This window comes from Calonectris borealis, chromosome 1, assembly GCF_964195595.1.
Source record: "Calonectris borealis chromosome 1, bCalBor7.hap1.2, whole genome shotgun sequence".
Lineage (NCBI taxonomy): Eukaryota > Metazoa > Chordata > Aves > Procellariiformes > Procellariidae > Calonectris > Calonectris borealis.
This window is the reverse complement of record NC_134312.1, coordinates 137,183,656-137,204,235: the sequence shown is the minus strand read 5'-3', so window position 1 is coordinate 137,204,235 and position 20,580 is coordinate 137,183,656. Positions and strand designations below refer to the sequence as shown.

Genomic DNA, 20,580 nt, shown 5'->3' with positions numbered 1-20,580 from the left:
CCTGGGCACACTGCCGGCTCATGTTCAGCCGGCTGTCAACCAGCACCCCCAGGTCCTTTTCCTCTGGGCAGCTTTCCAGCCACTCTTCCCCAAGCCTGTAGCGTTGCCTGGGGTTGTTTTGGCCGAAGTGCAGGAGCCGGCACTTGGCCTTGTTGAACCTCATGCAATTGGCCTCGGCCCATTGATCCAGCCTGTCCAGGTCCCTCTGCAGAGCCTTCCTACCCTCGAGCAGATCAACACTCCCGCCCAACTTGGTGGAGGAGTGGCTGAGGACTTTGAGCTTGTCTAGTTTGGAGAACAGGAGGCTCAGGGGTGACCTCATTGGTCTCTACAGCTTCCTGAGGAGGGGAAGTGGAGAGGGAGGTGCTGAGCTCTTCTCCCTGGGATCCAGTGACAGGACGTGTGGGAATGGTTCAAAGCTGCATCAGGGGAGGTTTAGACTGGACATTAGGAAGCATTTCTTTACCGAGAGGGTGGTCAAACACTGGAACAGGCTTCCTAGAGAGGCGGTTGATTTCCCAAGCCTGTCAGTTTTTAAAAGCCATTTGAACAATGCCCTTAATAACATGCTTTAACTTTTGGTCAGCCCTGAAGTGGTCAGGCAGTTGAACTAGATGATCGTCATAGGTCCCTTCCAAATGAAATAGTCTATTCTATTCTATTCTATTCTATTCTATTCTATTCTATTCTATTCTATTCTATTCTATTCCATTCCATTCCATTCCATTCCATTCCATTCCATTGCATTCCTTGAATGCCAGGTGCCTTTGCTTTCAGCAAACAGTTTTAACCTGTTGTAAACACCAAATGGTCAGTCTTGACCCTGGGGTAGCCCGGGGTAGCCTCAGCTTTCAGAAATAGGAAAGTCTATTTCTGTGGTGCTAGTGGTTCCCTCAGTCATATGTCAGTGCACCAGGCAGTTGGGTAAGATCTTAGCGCAGATCTGTGAAGGTCTCCTTCCTCACCAGACTTCTGAGAGCTTCCTCTGCCCTTCTTGTAGGCCAATCTTCTCTACTATTGTCTTCTGTTTATTGTTTTGTTTATTTTTAGTGCCTGCAAACACATTTCTGCAACTGCTATCAGCAGGGATCCTACATTTTTACATCCCTTAAGGCTTCTGCAAGTGATTTTATTATCATTTCCTCAATTTTGCTATCCATTTCTCTTTGTGGTTCTTTTCGTACATCTGTCTACATCAGTTTGAATAGCCAACTTATGTATTTCAAAAATTGAGCAACTTAACTTATGTCTTTGATAATTTCCTGGGTAAATTATGCAATGTTACACTAAACATCATATTAACCATGAATACGTGGGGTGCTATCATAATTATCGGTATGAGGGTTAGCACATTAGAGAAAAGACATTACTGCAACACTTGAAGACTTTAAGAAAACTACCCAGCTTTAAGATAAACACAGTAGAATCCTGATTTTTATAAATAAACTAAAACATCTTGCTGTAAGATTTCATTTGAAGATGAAAGAAAAAAAAAAAGGAAAATGTAATGTTCACCAGTCTGATTTCAATCTAACTGAAAACCAAACCTGTAGGTGAAGGATTAAGGCAATTAAAGACTCCTGCTCTATTTTAAATTATATTCTTCGCTCACAGAGGTGGCAAAATACATGTGTTGTTAGTAGTGGGTCCTCCCCTAGCACGTGGTGTAGTAGTAAGTACTTTCCTGCTTTCAGTTACTTTGCGTTTCACAGGAGCCAAAAGAGATTTTGCACAACGTCCGAGGGAACTTTTAAAATCAGTAAATCAGTGACACCCTGTGCCTCTAAAAATCAAATTATAGTTCTGAAGTTCTGGACTGCTGGGCTCCCCTGCATTTAACATCCACCTTTTGAAGAGAAATATTGCTGTATTTTGCTTCCCACATTCCATAGGTTAAAAAAAAAGCAAAAAAGCACTCTGTGTTTCTATTAGTGTTCAGCTAAAGTTGCAGTTTCACTCTGCAGGGAATTGAAACTCATGTGCTCTTAGGTGGGTGACAGTGAGTTCCTAAGAAAAAAATAAAATCAGCCTAGTCCAAAAGAAAAGGCAAAGCGTCGCAACAGACATTAAAATTTCTGAAGTTTATAGGTATAGACTGCAAGGGAGATCTCCAAAGACACTGAGCACCTGTCAGAAGTTACAGGGTTGGGGGACTGGACACTGTGCTTTAGAAAACCTACTTACAACCAAAGCGAGTGGGCATTAAGCATCTCGTGTCTAAGCGATGTTCCAGTGTCATATACCAGGGACATGGTTAGGTGCTTGAAGAAATCAACTTTCACAATCCAGCTTGTGCCAAGTCATTCTCTTAAGCACTATGTCACAATTAATTAAGTACATTGGCTTTACAAAAAGGTGAGTGGAAGCTAACTTTCTCTTCTGGTGACATTCAATCTGTGAAATATTCGGAGTGCAATAGCTAGTGTAGGGTGTTTGCAATGAAGGTTTTCCTCCTATCAAAAATGCGTTGAATGGCCTTGAAGAACGCAGCAGGATTTTGGTGAGACATCTGCATATAGTTATAATAGCCCCCAATGAAAACCTCAGTGCATCGTGCGTGAAAAGAAAAATCCAGTTACCAGTAAATAGCAGAGGAATTGTACTTTATTACATTACTTTTAATAATCAGGCACAAAGGTGAGCAATATAGTCCTGAACCTATAGTGAATTAACGAGCCCTTTCCTAAGCCTTGATTGAAATGGTAATGATGCTGTACACTTTCTTGGTTTTGTTTATGTCTCTAGGACTCAGCCAGTAAAACCAGGGAATTTTAAAGTATGATTGCAAATTCTTTCCCTGTTCATTCTTCAGATTCCAGTGTTCTGAAATGAGTTTCTCAGCTCCACCACAGTCAGAGAAATTATGAACTGCTACTTAAAATGTAAAGAAAAATATGTAGGGAAAGAAGACATAAAAAAAACCCCTGACCTAATAAATATCCTAACCGTTGAACTAGTCTGTCCTGCTAAGCATAGGAACTTCTAAGTAAGAAACTCTCAAACAGACATCATGAAATGCTGGATTGTCACCAGCTTAAGTCTGTCCATGTAATCCTTAACTTGGTCCCTTCTACACTCTCCCACGCAGTTTTCACCTTTTTGTATGCTGTTTCCTATGCTGTTACTACTATCCTTTTTTTCCTGTTTTTTTTTGGTTCCCTTCCCCAAAGTCCCATTCACTTAATAGACATTTCTTCCACAAAGTATTCAGCTTAAGAGATTTGTCTCTGTTCTTGAAGGTATTTGCAGCAGAAATAAACCCCAAATAATAACAAAAATGACTAAACCTCCAAAACTAAAAATTGTTATTGTCAATTAACAATTTCTGTCTCTCTGTTTGTGCAGCTTACGCTAAAAAAGGAGGGAGAAAAGAAGAAACTTGAGCTTCTGCAAATCTTAGTTTTCTGAAGTGAATGTTACCCCTACATAACGCGTTTGTCTCCTAGCTGATTGATCTTACGCTCTGTCGCTAAGCATTTTGCAGTTGCCCTCCTTTGGGGTTCCCCGAGGCTCGGATATTCATCTTCTTGGAGTAGGTCTTATTATAGTTCTTTATGTATGACACTGTAGCTAGGTAAAATACACAGTTTGAAATGAAAAGCATGTTCAAAAGTAGCAAAGAGGAGAGCAAATTGAAGCATATGAGACCAAAAGGAAAAAAATCTTTTGTCACAACAACGCATGGATGTATGAGTAATGTGAGAATTTGTTTAAAAGGGAAAAAATAAGAGTACTCAGTTATTTTTATGGGGGGAGGAGTAAATGAGGTACTGTTGTTTTAATTTTAAGTACAAATGTTTGAGGAAGTAGGTTGCAGCAGTTGTTTCACATTTAATTATTTCTCAAGTCGCAGTCCAGCTGAACAGTAGTGATAGAGTAGTGATTACTGCGTTGTCTTGAGTGAGTTATGTCATGTTATACTCCTCTCTGCACCTGAGCTGAACCAGTGGGGACCTCTTTTATGCTGTTTTCTTCTGCTCTGATTTACAGTCTCCTCCATCAACAAATTTGCCAGACTTGGAAGCACATGAAAAATGGTAGGTTAAACTTTCATTTTAAATTTGCTCTTAGACCTCTTTGACTGGAACTGTTGTGGAAGACTTTCAAGCACATAATTTCCTTTCTGCTTTCTAAATATTCCAATTTACTGTTGTGGTTATAAGCTGCAATACATAATGACAGGAAAGGGAAGCATTTATTTGTGCTCATACTAACTGGCTAGCATTTATTTGTACTACTGTGCTACAGAAAGCGTATAATAGTGTCTTTTCTAATTGCTATAACTTCTGAGGTGTTCTTTTTTTTCTAGCCTTTATCCCTCTTTCACCTTTTAAAATACATATGGAGCACCTACAAAAAAACTTACTTCAGAAACACCTAGCTGTATTGTTTCTGAATATTTGAAGAATACCCTAAATCATTATGGGTTTGTGCTAGTTAATATCAGCAGATTAGTGCTTTTTGAACTTTTTATAAAGCCAAGCGTCGATCACAAAGACAAGGACAGTTCGCGTGCATACCTAGCTGTACTTTTAAACTAGCTTCTCATTGCAAAGACGTTGCACAAGTCAGTGTTGCTTGTTTCTTCTAATTAAAACAAACTTTTTTATTTGTTCTGGTACTATAACAGACACGAGGTGTTACACAAGCAAATAGACACTTCACCAGAATGTAGTTTACAGTTAAAACAGCTAATGCATTAAAAAGGTATCAGGAAACAGAAGGACATACAAAGAAATGAAGCACAACGATGGTAGGAGTAGGCTGGCTCTGCAACAACACTTAGGTTCCTAAAAATACTGCAGTACATGAGTGTTCAAAATCTGAGCATTGCGAACGTCTCAAAAGGCATTTTTTGACTTCTTAAGACATCTACAAACATATTCATGAAGACTTTTAAGGCCCAGATTCATTGCACCTAATTTTAGGCACCTAAACCTGCAGTGTTATTCTCTGTTTGGTGTGTAGTCAGGCAGAGTTCCCTTCATCTTCAGAGCTGAGCAGCACCTGCAGAGGGGCCTCTCTCTCTTCTCTCCCACTCTCTCTTGAATGTCAGTGCAGCCCAGGTTGATGGCAATGATTTGAGGAACTTGGGTAAGTGCCTAAAATTAGGTGCCTGAGTGAAGTGGCCAAGTATGAGTTCGTGTAGAAAGTTTGTGGCAGTCTAGACTGCAATCTCACCTTGCCCAGGTCCTACTCTAGTGCTTGGACGGAGGGTTTTAATTTGGCTTAGCAAATCTTTCAAGGTTGATTCTAATTAACTTTTCCTCAAGAGCAGCAAATCTGTGGTTTGACCCCCGGTTAGCAGCAGTGGTTTTCTTTCCTTCTTTTAAAGGAAGACAGGCTGCTGGAGTTTGATCTGCGGCGGTTGTCAGTATTGCCCTCGGTGGCTGCAGGTACCGTGTCCGTGGCTGGCGAGGGTCGGCACTTCACGGTCTGCTGTGGCATGCATCGACGGATAAAGGTAAATGGCATCCATGTGATGGAGCGACATGTCCGGCAGTGCAGAGAGTCTCTGCGGTTTCCCTGCCACCTCTCTGCCGTGCTCCATGGGCACCTGCCTTGGCTCACAACCCTGGCCCTGGGGTACATTGGTCTGGTAAAGCAAGAGATGGAGGTAGGCAGGAGCTGGGGCACCATGGGCCATTCAGTTAGGATAGGCACTCTTTGGTTTTTCATTAGCTTAATAAAGTCTTTTACATGCATAATGTAGTGTGTCCCTTGGAAAAGAAGGAAGGCAAAATATTTACAAGAACATATCCAGATTTTTCTTTGGCAATGTCCCTTTTCATTCAAAGAAAGACCTTCAGTTTTCCATGTAATTAATACCAATAGTAGAGCCTTTCCTTCTCCCTCCCACATCCCTGCCCACATTAGTGGAGGAAAAGAGTTCTAAAAAAAAATCTAGGATGGTGGGATGAAATGAATGCATTTTACCTTTTCCAAATTGGCTCCCCACTTACTCTGATTATTATTATTCATCATTTTCATCCAAGTGCTTGTCTACGTCAGGGAATCAGAAAAGTTAATCATCCTCTAAAGTTGATTGGTTAGGCTGTACTGAAGACACTGGTGAACTGTCTTACTCAGTGGCCTCTCTCTGGGTGAGTTTCCAAAGTGAACTGCTACAAACCAAATGGAGGTTATTTTGATTCTTAGCAAATGACTTTGCAAGAGTTGAAAATAATGAAATGTGAATTCACAGGCATGACCTGGTTAGTCCAGGTTAGCTTTCCCTGAGTAATTGTATGAATGATAGTCATGGCTACCAGCTGTGATATTTAACTACATTGCCTTTTTTCTGTGGATCTGCTGAAAAGAAGAAAGCGCCATAGCACTTCCTGGCAATGGGAAAGGAAATCACGGTAGAGGAAAGGCTGTAGTGTAGTATAGGACCAGGTTGCACTGAATTCAATATCTGCAGTGGACTTTTACATTTTTCCTTCCATACTGAGACTTTGTATTCGAAAGCTGAATGAACGAATCCACACAGTGACTCCATTTGGCTGTTGAATCTAGATAGCCGAATGCGGTGCTGTGTGAGACTTGATCTGGCTCCTCTCACATTTGCTGCCCTGCTAGTCACTAAAGCACTCCTCCAGATACACAGATGCATAGGTAGATTTAGCATAGATATCTAAGGTAATGCAGAAACACAAAGCTTTACAGGGGACACAGTGGTCTACGTAAAGAGAACATACAACAGGAAGCCTCAATTAATCTCCAAGTCTGAGTCACCTGCAAGGCATATCTTAGGCAACACTCAACAGGGTTTTCACATACTGTTTGAGCGGGTCTTTATACGTTCTTGTGTCCCAGCCAAAGAGAAAAAAAATTCCAGATATCTTGAACACTTTACCTAATAATCTGATTTTCAGCTGCTTAACTGGGTATTCACATGTAGTCAATATTATTCCATGCATAACCAATCCTGGTTGTTTAAGAGCATCTCCAAGCCTTCAACACTGAGTCTTCCAGGGAAAAATGATGATGTTGATTATTGTGGGTTTTATTGTCTTTAAATCTCTTGACCAACATCAGACACAGGCAGTTAAGAAGCTGTGCAAGGCAGCAAAATTGTCATGGCCCCTCTGCCTGTGCTAGGCAAGCCAAGCCTGGCAGCCAGCTTGGCTGGCTGCCTCTGGCCAGAAGGACAGGCTTTCTTTGACATTAACTCCTGCTGAGGAAGTAACTAGTATGTTGTGAAATATGAAAAGCTTATTGGTCTTCTCATAATACACAAATATCTACAAAGTAGGCAAGACCACAAAGACTTGACAGACAGAGAGCGTGTTTTGGAAGGTTCTTTAAATACCTGTAGGATTTTGGCTCTCATTATTTACTGATTATTAGCCTTTTATGGGACATGTTCAATCTTAAACCTGTCTTTGATTTTCATTTTTACACTTCGCATTGATAGAGTGCCCTCTTGGCCCTCTGTCCTTATTGGACAGAAAATGCAAACTGGTATTAAATCATATGGAAGTATAGCCATTGACTGGTTTAGGTCAACCATACATCCATTCTAACACCTACTAGAGGAAGAATCCTTATGAAAATGAACATGAGCCGGCAGTGTGCTGTGGCCAAGAAGGCCAAAGGCATCCTGGCCTGTATCAGAAATCGTGTGGCCAGCAGGAGCAGGGAGGTGATCGTGCCCCTGTACTCGGCACTGGTGAGGCCGCACCTCGAATCCTGTGTTCAGTTTTGGGCCCCTCACCACAAGAAGGACATGGAGGTGCTGGAGCGTGTCCAGAGAAGGGCAACGAAGCTGGTGAAGGGCCTGGAGCACAAGCCTTATGAGGAGCGGCTGAGGGAACTGGGGTTATTTAGTCTGGAGAAGAGGAAGCTGAGGAGAGACCTCATCGTCCTCTACAGCTACCTGAAAGGAGGTTGTAGTGAGGTGGGTGTTGGTCTCTTCTCCCAAGTAACTAGCGATAGGACGAGAGGGATGGCCTCAAGTTGCACCAAGGGAGGTTTAGATTGGATATTAGGAAAAATTTCTTCACCGAAAGGGTTGTCAAGCATTGGAGCAGGCTGCCCAGGGAAGTGGTTGAGTCCCCATCCCTGGAGGTATTTGAAAGACGTGTAGATGTGGTGCTTAGGGACATGGTTTAGTGGGCATGGTGGTGTTGGGTTGACAGTTGGACTCAATGATCTTAGAGGTCTTTTCCAACCTTAATGATTCTGTGATTATATTCTATGATTCTAAGAATCCTTATGATAATGTGAAATTTGAATTAGGCACTCACCTGTTAGTCAGTGTGGTTTTGAAAATTTACACCAGCTTTTAAGCGACTATGGATTTTTCTCTATCTTTCATATGCTTTGAAAAATTAACCTTGCTCATTTACGCTATTATACAATGGCAATCTGCAGGATGTCTAACACCACTTGTTTCCTCTTATAAAAAGAAAATTCTCAGAGACGTAGCCTTTAATCACCTGCCTTGTCATTTTTTCAGCAGATTTTTTTTAATGATTCATTATTTAGAGAGTGATATTTATCTTAACACTACAATGCTTAGTGATAAGAAAGTAAAGACAGCATTTGAGGAAATACCAACATAGGCCTTCCCCAAAGTTACAATCCTACCTGCACATCCACTTCTAGCCAGTGTGAGAGACAGGACCCCAGGTTAGCTGTATATTTGGTCTGACCCAGTACGTGCTTGATCTGATGTCCTATGACGTGTTCTCATTGCATTAAACTAATACCTCCCTGTTTCCTTATTTTCAGATACCTCGTGCAAAGATGTCAAATGCATTGCCGTTTGTCTTGCTCTTCTTATTTCCGACGCTGCTGTCAGGAGCTTGGTTTCCCAAAAGTTTACCCTGTGATGTTAAAGCCTCTGAAGGTACTGTGACAGTGGACTGCACCGATCGGCGTCTCATGGAAGTCCCCAGAGGGATCCCTGCAAACGCTACCAACCTTACCCTCAGTATTAACCACATCCCCCATATCTATCCAACATCCTTTGCTCATCTTGAAAACCTCGTGGAGATTGACTTCAGATGCAACTGTGTGCCTGTCAGAATGGGGCCCAAAGATCATGTGTGCACCAGGAGACCAAATATTGAGAACGGCAGTTTTGCTGCCCTGACAAGATTGAAGTCATTGTATTTGGATGCAAACCAGCTGCTGGAAATACCCCAAGGTCTTCCTACTACTTTAAGTCTGCTGAGCCTGGAAGCAAACAGTATCTCTTCTATCCAAAAAGCCAATTTGTCAGAGCTAGGAAACATAGAAGTATTGTTTCTGGGACAGAACTGTTACTACCGCAATCCATGCAATGTTTCATTTGAAATTGAAAAAACAGCCTTTCTGGAGCTGAAAAAATTAACAATACTATCCCTGAAGTCTAACAACTTAACTCATATTCCACCCAATTTGTCTTCTACTTTAAAGGAATTGTATATTTATAATAACATGATTCAAGTGATTCAAGAACATGATTTAAGTGCCCTTTACAATCTAGAAATTCTTGATCTAAGTGGTAATTGCCCACGTTGCTATAATGCCCCATATCCTTGTATTCCCTGCCCCAAGAGCACAATTGAGATACATTCAAATGCTTTTTATTCCTTGAAAAATTTAAGAATTTTGCGACTTCACAGTAACTCTCTTCAGAGCATACCCAGCAGCTGGTTTAAAAACATCAGGAATCTCCAAGAGCTTGACCTCTCCCAAAATTTCCTCATAAAGGAGATTGGAGATGCTCAGTTTTTGAAGTTTATCCCCAGCCTTGTAGAGCTTGATTTGTCCTTTAATTTTGAACTAAAGATGTATTCTCCGTCCTTGAACCTGTCTAAGACATTTTCCTCCCTCTCTAACCTGGAAACCCTGAGGCTCAGGGGTTATGTCTTTAAAGAACTGAGAGAAGGAAATCTAGATCCATTGCTCGGCCTTAGAAATCTAACAGTGTTGGATCTTGGGACTAATTTTATTAAAGTTGCTGACCTGAGAGTGTTCAAAAAATTCCCAGCTCTTAGATTCATAGACCTCTCAGTGAATAAAATTTCTCCTTCTTCAGGTGAAAGCAACTTTTATGGATTTTGCTCTAATCCTAGGATTTCAGCAGAGCAACACAACAGGCAAGTATTACAAGAGATGCATTATTTCAGGTATGATGAGTACGGGCGAAGTTGCAGGTCCAAAGACAAAGAGGCTGCTTCCTACCAATCTTCAGTTAAGGAAGATTGCCTGAAATATGGCAAAACTCTGGATTTAAGCAGAAACAACATATTTTTTGTTAACCCCTCAGACTTCCGTGGTCTTAGTTCCCTCAGATGCCTCAACTTGTCAGGTAATGCAATAAGTCAAACTTTAAATGGAAGTGAATTCTATTACTTGTCTGGATTGAAATATCTGGATTTTTCTGACAACAGGATTGACTTGCTATACTCAACTGCTTTCAAAGAGCTAAAACTTTTAGAAATTCTAGACCTGAGCAATAACAAACATTATTTTCTGGCAGAAGGTGTTACTCATGTGCTTAGTTTTATGAAAAACTTGGCCCATCTGAAGAAGCTGATGATGAATGAGAATGAGATTTCTACCTCTATTAACACAGGAATGGAAAGCCAGTCTCTTCAAATTTTAGAATTCAGAGGAAATCATTTAGATGTTTTATGGAGGGATGGGAATGCTAAATACTTGTCATTCTTCAAGAATCTGACCAGCCTCGAACAACTGGATATTTCCTTCAACTCGCTCAGTTTTTTGCCTAATGGTGTTTTTGAAGCTATGCCTCCGGAACTCAAGATCCTCAACTTAACCAACAACAGGATAAAGAAATTCTGCTGGGGAAAGCTCCACTACCTGAAGAAACTAGTAACGCTGGACCTCAGCAATAACCTTTTGAGTACTGTTCCCCGAGAACTGTCCAATTGCTCTTCAACGCTCCAAAACCTCATGCTCCGAAACAATCAAATTCAAAGGCTAACCAAACATTTTCTCAGAGGCGCTTTTACGTTGAAATACTTGGACCTCAGCTCAAACAAGATCCAAATAATTAAGAAATCTAGCTTCCCTGAAAATGTCATTAACAACCTGAGGATGCTGCTTTTGCATGGCAATCCTTTCAAGTGCAATTGTGATGCAGTGTGGTTTGTTTGGTGGATCAATCAGACTCAAGTGACTATTCCCCTTCTGGCTACAGACGTGACTTGTGCTGGCCCAGGGGCACATAAAGGAAGGAGTGTGGTTTTCTTGGATCTGTATACCTGTGAGCTGGACACCTCATATTTGATCCTGTATGCTCTGTCAGCTACAACTGTCCTAGGCTTTATGGTGTTCACAGTGACGAGCCATCTCTATTTCTGGGATGTGTGGTATAGTTACCATTACTGCACTGCCAAATTGAAGGGCTATCGGCGTTTATCTTTACCAGATGCTTGCTACGATGCGTTTATTGCCTATGACAATGAAGATGCAGCTGTGAATGAGTGGGTGCTGACAGAACTGGTCGAAAGGCTGGAAGATCAAAAAGCCAGACAGTTCAATTTATGCCTGGAAGAAAGGGACTGGCTCCCAGGGCAGCCAGTCTTTGACAACCTTTCCCAGAGCATTCAGCTGAGCAAAAAGACCATATTTGTGCTCACCAACAAGTATATTAAAAGCGGCAGGTTCAAGACAACATTTTACATGGCCCACCAGCGGCTTCTGGATGAAAAAATGGATGTCATTATCTTGATATTTCTTGAGAAGGTTCTGCAGAAGTCCCGGTATGTCCAGCTGAGGAAGCGGCTGTGCAAAAGTTCTGTCTTGGAGTGGCCAACTAACCCTCGATCTCAGCCTTACTTCTGGCAGTGCCTGAAAAATGCAATAGCTACGAGCAATACCGTGGCTTACAACAAGCTACTCCAAGAAACGGTTTAGCTCTGCCCTTCCCTGTAAATATTGTTATGATGCACGGTGAGCAAAAGATCCTAAACTTCATTTGGAGAAACTGTTGAAGCATGGAGGATAAATGTAATTGTGATATTGTACCCCAAATGAAATGCACAATTCGTCCCAAAGCTGATAGTTCACTTGTTTTGCTATAACAAGATTGAACAGAAACTGTTGCCAGGACAGATGTTTAGCTGACATGCACCTTGCTTGGCATTGATTGCTGCACAGCAAGAGAAGATGCACTACCCACTGGAAATCCCTGGTTTAGAACAGAATCACTACTTCCAGCTTTCAGTTCACTGGAGGCCTCCAGCGTCTCCTGTGGTTGGGTCAAGTGTGGGTGAGACACTGGCTCAGCTTACTCTAGTACACAGACTGCCGGGAGGAGTTTGGCAGTGCCTAAAGTTGCTGCTGTTCAGATCACTGTTGGAGTAAATGTGATTTTATTAGAAAATTAGAGTTTCTGTATTTGGTGTGTTTATGAAAAGCAAGAAAAGCATTTGCCGACACATTTGTCTCAGAAAATACCCTAAGCAAAGCTCATGTTTCGATTTTAAGAGTCGGGAAAATCTAAGAATGATTGTCTTTTAATCTTGGGCTTACAGCTGCTGAGCCTACCACTTCTGTCTGAGTGGGCAACAGCCCTAGTCGCTGGGGAAAGGAAGTTCTGGTGGGACGACTGTCAGGGGCTTGGGTGCGGTATGGGAGCTCTCCCGCTGTTGCATTGTCAAAAAGCTCATAAATCTGAAGAGAATTTGAAGAACGTGTATGGGCTAAAATGGGAAGGTATGCGAGAAACAAATTCAGAAGGCTTTGCAGGTTGTGGGTGAGAAGGAGTTACAAGACAAAGGGAGTCCCTGTGCATGGAGGTGCTGCGTGGGAGCGAGGAGGGGGAGCAGCACAGCAGATAGGCTGAGGGAGAGGCACAAGGCAAATGGAGAAAATCAAGTAAAACAAAGAGGAAGTGGGAAGAGACAAAGAAAGGAAGGTAAAAAGAAAAAAGAGAAAGTGGAAGAAGTAGAAAGAACGGAGGAAAAGACAGCTAAACTAGGGCATGACAGAAGTTAAGAGGCAATTACTGATAATTTCCAAGTAACCTCTTCACTTTGCCTTTCACTTGCCTCCCTGGCTGCTGGCTGAGCTGGCTTCTCCCCGAGGACTCAGGGCTCCTCTCCAGTGTTGTGCTGTCAGCTTTAGGAGCTCGCCTTCCCCGTTTCCACCCAGGTGCTGTGTTACAACCCTTTGTATATCAGCTGGGATGGTGTTAGCAGGTCCAGCCAGGGCTGAGGCCTGAGGACATGCTAAAGTGACTGACTTGCCTCCGCCTGCCCAGACTTTCTCCAGTCACTCGAAGTGCAAAACATGTAAAACCAACTCATACAGGAAAGCATCCATCCCACTCTTTCTTTAGTGCTGTGGTGCTCCAGAGCAGCCTCCAGCCCTCCTTCACCTCCTTGTTCCCCAGGCAGGTCCCTCTCCCACAGCAGCTGCTGGGGCACCACTAAAAAGCTGAGCTGGGAACGGGTCTGACTTTAGAGACATCCTGAAAAAGGGAAGAAACACTGCTCAGAAACATAAACACTTGGGTCTGTTCCCCGCTCCGGTTCACAGCACAGCCTCGTCAAACATGTGACAGTATTTCAGCTGAAGCCTTTTGTAATGGCAGCCTAAACCTCTGTGCATAGCATGGGTTGTGTGTGGGCTCCCTGCTCGCTGTGATGATCTCTGTTTCAGAAGAAGCAGCGTGGTCTCCCCTTGCTGGGCGCTCCTGTCTGCAGCACAGTCCGGGCAGCTTCTCCCCTCTCTCTCAAAGCCCTTTTTCTTTTCTGGCAAGGAGTCTCGAGGACCGCTCTGGCAGACAAGGAACCAACACTCTTAGCTGCTTTGAACCTGCTTATTTCAGCTGCCTCCTACATTTCCTCACCTACCTGTTCTGCTTTCTTTAAATAGCCCCTTTTTCACCTAATTGTAGGCAACCAGACAGACAAGAACACAAACACAAACGAGAAAACCAAGCTTCATATAATAATATTACAGATAACAAGGGCTTTTTCCTCCCAATTTGTCACAGCATTTTTATTGATTAAGAACAGAAGTAGGAAAAAGAGGAGGGCCTGGTTGAAAAAATGGGAGTTTCATGATTGTATTTTAATAATGTATCTTTCTGATGGTTCTGTTTGCAAGCCTAAACAATCTGTATCCCTAAATAAGATAACATGAGCTGCAAAATTACTCTCTTCATAAGGTATTGCTTGAAACAGGAACTTCTGCTCCTCAGCTACTCCCACACCATCTTCCTCTGCCTCCCCACATCATTTCTACCTGGAGCAGATCCTCTTTCTCAGCCTAGTTAATTAGGGCCAGGGCCATAAGGTCACCTCACCTGGCCTTTCTGAGGTTGAGGGGAGAAGTATTTTCTCCTCTTTTATTGAGAAGCATCCAAAGGGTAGGTATGACGTGAGTAGCAATGCGTATATATATAAAAGTCCGAACTTACGGTATGGCGAGGGGCTTATGCATGCTGCAGCGCAAGACTGCAGAGAGGCCAGGGATGCTGCACCAACACTTTTGTGAGTATCCAAGAGAGACAGTGAATGGTGCTGTGGTCTGCAATGGGAAACGCATGATCTGCTGGCACGGCACTGCCCACTGCCGGGGCCAGCGCTCTCGGCTAGCGCCTGAGTCGCCCGGAAAGAGCCCGCAGCAGTTTTCATGTGACAAAACCCTTCTTGATACCTGCACCCTTGCCCTGCAAAAAACACAGCCAGAGGAATAAGGAGAGGTCAAGGAAGACTGAAACAGCAGGTTTTCTTTTTTTAGCTAAAGAAGACAATTTCTATCCCCCTCCTCCCCCTGTTTCTGTGTCCTGTGACACCCCTGGGTAGTTACCACGCTTCAGGGAGGAGGTATCAGCCCAATTAGCTGAGGTAGGCCTACATCCTTCTCTCTGAATGCTTCAGGGTATGCCAGAAGGGGGCCACATACTGTCCTGCACCATGTGTGTTTTGCAGACTGAAGATCGCCGCTGTACTCATAGAACAACTGGGTTTGAGGCTTTTTTTTGGTCGTTTCATACATAGTAGCTAAGAGCATTTCATTGGTGAGCACAAGCTCAATCTAAGTCTTTCTTGAACAGGAAAAACAACTTGAATTTAGATTAGTCAGGTTTATAGCCAAGAAATGCCTTAAGGCATGCCCTCCATTCCTCCTGGAATCTTTTTTTATAATGGAGCACCACCAAAAAAGTAGGAGTTATTTGACAGATTCAAACTAAGAATTTATTGCTTTAACTGTATGAGGATATTAACCTTGGAGCTTGCTGAATTTACAAAACACTGAAGAGTCCTGAGATTTCTATATCTCAGGGTTTCACAATTGTATAGCTTATGATCTGATGTGAGGTCAATGAGGAGGAGGAAGTAAGGGCATTCAGCTAACCTAAATGTAGCTGCATTAACAGGATTATGTGTCATTCTCCCTTCAGAGATGAGATGCTAGAGACATCTTATGAATATCACTTATCTCATCCTAACGCAGAGGTTTAAGATGGGTCAAAGTACTTGCAACCTCAAAGTAGGTTTCCTCTCCATTAGCTGTAAAGAGTTCCCATGGTGACCAGCTCAGATATAGGTGTCTGCACTGCTGATACTTTCAGTTAGGCGAGGTGGCTGCTGCTCCAGGCTTACCTGTGCAATCAGTGGCAAGTTGGTCTTGAATAATCGTGTCATGTGGACATCAAAATATCTGAAGTACTATCAACACCAACTGTGATGACCGAAGCTGTTCTTCATCAGTTGCTGTTTGCTTACAGAAATTGTACCAGACAATGGCTAGGCTTGGTATGTAGTCTACGTGGCCTGGAAAGAGCACATATGGAGTGGAAGAAAGAGAAAGAAGAGAAAGGAAGAGCAATATTGGCGAATTTATCGAGTTTTTACATTTCTTGTGGAATTGGCAGAAAAATATGCTGTTTACATTACAATCATTATTGTGGCACAAGAATAAGAATCAATGAAAACTGGCAAGAAACATCCTTACTTACAGCATAGGTTTATATGCATATAAAATCCTCTTTTGTCTCTTTGATCTCCCTATTTTTAAGAACTGAGATATGAGGAACTTGCAGGTGTCCCCCGTGAGAATAATTTATGTTAGAAGGGACCTCTGGAGGTCAGAGCAGGTCTAATTTCAACATTAGCTTGCTTAGGCCCTTGTTGTGCAATAAAGTTGGGGTGCTATGTAGCAAACATGATATCCTGTAAAGGAACTTCATAACAGCGTCTTTAAAAAAACTCTGTGAAGATCAGGAGCCCTTGGTCTGTAGTAGGTCACATTTTGGGGCAATAGGCCCTCTGAAACAATGACCGTATTTTTTGTCTTCTGAATAACCCCTGCCTTTTCATTTTCTCAGTCTTGTTCTGAAAGTATCTGCATGTAGAAATAAGCTCTGTGGTAGGCTGTTCATCTGGAAAAATCAGCCACAGGCCAAATTTCTCCATTTACTCTGAACAAGATATTCAGGTCATTTAGGTTATAATTCTTCTCAGTTGCCTCTGGAGGAGCTTAACTTCATTGAGTATGTACGGAAGTTAGCCTCCTAATTTGGGAAGATAAGTTGTGTGTCTAAATGCAAAAGACACATCTATTAATCCACCATTATCTCCAGGAGTGTAAGTGGGAAAAATAAAGCACAGAGAAGTCAAATCATTTCTACTGTGTCCGTCTGCTGCTGCTGAAACTGAAAAGGAAATCTGGATATCCAACTTATAAAAGCAACCTGCACGCATTCCTTGGTTAATGAGCACTTAGACGTTATTTATACATGGGATTATTTAATCAGAAACATAGCCAAAATTGAGAATCAAATGTGTACCTGGTGAGAAATTCTTAATTTGGGTGTGCAAAGTATGAGACAGTAGGAAGCCCTACTAAGTTCTGTAAAACTGGGGTGGTTTTTTTTCTTTTGGTGGGAGAGTATCTTTGTTCAAGATATACAGTCCTGAGCCAAAGATGTGGTATCAGAATAGCCACTGATCTAAATCCATAGCCTTACCTCTCTGCACTTTGTTTTCCTTCCTTTATTGTTACCGAGACGTACTGCTAATGGTAAAATTCTCAGGTAACTGAGCTTTTTGTTAAGAGAAAAACCCACAAAATCAAACCATCTTTGCCAGTGCAAATTCAGAAGCATTTGCGGAAATAAAGTTTCAGTCTTTTTCTAGCAATGGCATTATTGAAGGACTGACAACAGATTTATATAATTATGGAAAAGCTGGCAAGCTTGTAAAACAGAAGGTTCCCACTTCTGGTTTCTAAATCTTTTTCTGAATATTTTCTTTCATTTTACAAGACAAGTTCCAGTCTCACTGTCCTAGCTGTTGGGTTTATCTATGTCATACTCCGCATACTAACATCTGCAACTCTGGCGTCATATATTTTATCAATATTTTATTAAGATTCCACAAGAGTGAGAGGTTCTGGAAGTATGTGTTGCTTAAAAACATACATGCCCAGTCTGGTATTTTCCTACAGATGTAGTACTTTTCAGTTAAAGAGAGAAACTGTCAATGAGACCTTCTTTGTGAATATATCTTCTTTTCCTGCCCTAATTTTTGTATGCTTTTGCTTTGCTAACTGAAGAACTCAACCGAAATCTGATTTTTAACTGACATCCCTCAGTGGCAAATTACTCTCAGTGTACAAGAACAAAGGAAAAATTCCTGAAACATAAAACAAGAGAGCTTTTACCTTATATTCTTGTTTTCTTGTTTGTAGATGATTCTTCCCCATCATTTACCCAGAATATTTGAGATCCACAAGTCTATATGGAAGAATTATATTCATACAAGATTATGCTCTTGAACATTGCAGCTGAATGCTGCATTCTGTTCATAGTAAAATCTCCTAACCTAATGACCTAATTACCTTGGACTATGAGTTATCTTATTTTTAGTTCTAGTATTAACCTAGGAGAAACTCAATCACTAAGCTGTGCTCTTGTTTATCATCTATCCTGAACTCCCATTCGTGATGCAAAAGCAAGAACTTCCAAAAAAAGAATTGTATTGAGCCTTGCTCCTTTGGAAAAACAAATCTCAAACCATCCCTGTGGTTTCTCACCTCACATGTTCCTCTCAGATGTTCCACAGCGTCACCATGACAGAAGCTATTATGTCCTAAAACCCACCTCATGTAGCAGTGGCACCAGCTCATCAAAATCCCAGAGCTGGACTATTCATCTTTGAAAGCCAACCAGCAATCTGGGCTGCTGCAAGAAGAGGAAGAAGAAGTGATGTATAGCCTATACTTAACTCCAGGAAACTTAGACACCAGTGTGGTGAAAAAAGGAAGTAGCAACTAATGGCTTTGGCTTCCAGCCTTGTGATATCGCTGGAACCACGTTTCCTGTTGTTTCACCCTGGATATCCCCTGTAATTCTACACGAGGGCCATTCTAGCATCTCTCATGAGAAAAGATGAAGCCCATCATGTGGATGACCATCTTGGTTTTTGGTTTTGATGTGCACCTCAGTTGGGTCTGGAAAGGGAGAGGGAAGGGTGAGGGTGCTGCCAGTGGGTTGTAGGTAGTCAACTCAGTGCAGCGGTGGCTGCACTTTGAAGGATAACTCTATGTTTTGTAAACATTGTGGAACATATCCCCGAGTAACTGATACACATAAAGAGTAAGTTATGACATTACTTTAGTTGTGTAATACTTATCCTCCACCCTACACATCCTATTTTCTCACTTGTTCCAATTAAGAAAAGGAATAACGTTACAAGCGTGGGCAATGCTTCGTAAACACATCCTCAATGTCTGTAAGATACTTCTCAGTCACAGCTGTCACATGCATTTGAGGAGTAAATCAAAGACAACAGATTCCCTCTACTCCTTCCCAGACTCTACTTCGGCTTCCCATGGCTGGCTGTGAATGAAACCCTGCTTTGAAGTGAGATCCCAGTCATAGAAAGTACCTGGCAGAAAAGCTAATCTTTTTTGGTTTTGAATTTCCTTGAGACTGATGTGGGTATGCATGGGCTCTGAGGGGTGTTCTGCACCCTCTCTGGCTCTATCCCCAGTCCCAGAGCACCTGCCAGCAGGGGGGCAGCTCTGCAGGTGACAGAGAAAGAGGAGCAACCACCTCTGAAAAGAGCAGCTGTGGTGGAGCTCAGCTTTGCAGCAGCTAAGACCTTCTGAGGCTCTGGCCTGTGATCAAAGACACGAATCCCAGAGCAGGTTTTTTTATATATATATCTGTATATATACACATATATCCAAAAAACCTTCAGCTTAAAAAAAAAAAAAGAGTAATTTTTAATGTCGTGGATCACAACAAGGTTTCTTCAAACAACCCCAGTTTCATTTATTTTTGTCAACAGCATATCAAAATCAGTTAATAAAATCAGTTAAAAAATCAGTTAATAAAAAAGAAAGAATGTTTTACATATTGAAAGGAAAAAAAAACCTCAGGAAACAGAACTTTTAAGGCAAGCTAAATATATAACTAGCTCTAAAGAAAGAGGAACCTAAGAGCACAAAAGAAACATATTTTCTCAAAGTAGTATTCTATTCTCAGAAACAAAAAAATTAACCGACAGTCCGCGTCTGGCACTGTTCTCAAGTATTTTCTTATATTAGTAATTTTACATGCAATGAGTGACTCACTAATGTATATTGAAAAAATAGTCATTTCTCTTGGATAAGCCAGTTCTTCTTTTCAAAAAGAAAAAGAAAAGCTCTCCTTTTCTAGTCTCTCATGGCAAGGCACTTCAAACTAGCGCGGGTGATACCACGAGTGGAGGAGCAGTAAGGGAAAAGGGCAGACGCTCTACTTGCCCCCTCTGTGGGCAGCTGGCCTGCATGACAAAATTAAGAGGGAGCAGCTCAGGGTGCCTAAACCCAAATCCTGCCCCAAGTAGCTCCCCCCAGGAGAGGCCAGGCTGTCCCCAGGGAGTCCCAGGGGAGATGTCTTCCTCCTGCAGGATCCTGCGCTGGGGGACTAAACAGGGGTAGTGTGAATGCCCCCACCTGCCGAACTCTCCAGTTTAGACTGTCCTTTCATGAGACAACCTGCTGCAGACTCCCAGGTGCTCTCTAATGTTGTTTCATTGGGAAGAATAAAGCTCACGGTTTTGGCCACCAGGCTCAACTGTTTTTTCATATCTGTCTACACAGATCTCCACCTAAATGAAAGATGAACTAATCAGGATATCATGCAAAGAGCACTTAATACCTCATTGCCTTGTGAATTTCTTATGTTCTTTCCCTCTCATTTCCAAGTGTTCCTTTATGTGTCCTTAACTGTGACTTGTTGTGATTTGTTTTATACTGCATAATGTGCAGGGGAAAAAAATAGTCTAAAATTATATTAACTCCTGATTATAAATTCCTGATAACTAAAAGAATTTCTGATAACTTATCTCTCCTTCTCTCCCTCTCCCTCTCTCTGTGTCTTGTCTCTCTTCTCTCTCTCAATATGTTGTCAAGCCTACAGCAGAGCACAGTAGCTGTTGTGCCTTAGTAATATGATGCAGTTATTTTTCATGGACAGAATTGGAAAATGTCTTGTAGCATAACTGAATGGAAAATGTATGTTGGCAGAATGAAATAATACAAACTGGAGCATGACCGGAATCTGAATTTGATGTATTTCTGTTCTTGAGGAAGAGTATTGTTGAGACAGTT

At 42.0% G+C, this 20,580-nt stretch overlaps 1 protein-coding gene across 1 annotated transcript; it reads left to right on the top strand.

The window, feature by feature from the left end:
* The first annotated feature begins 3,964 nt into the window (after positions 1–3,964).
* TLR7 (toll like receptor 7) lies at positions 3,965–15,861 on the top strand. The gene is made up of 3 exons (XM_075176221.1): positions 3,965–4,037; positions 5,336–5,464; positions 8,740–15,861. The coding sequence occupies exons 1-3, from the start codon at positions 4,035–4,037 to the stop codon at positions 11,878–11,880; spliced, it is 3,273 nt and encodes a 1,090-aa protein (XP_075032322.1). The 5' UTR covers positions 3,965–4,034; the 3' UTR covers positions 11,881–15,861.
* Positions 15,862–20,580: the final 4,719 nt, after the last annotated feature.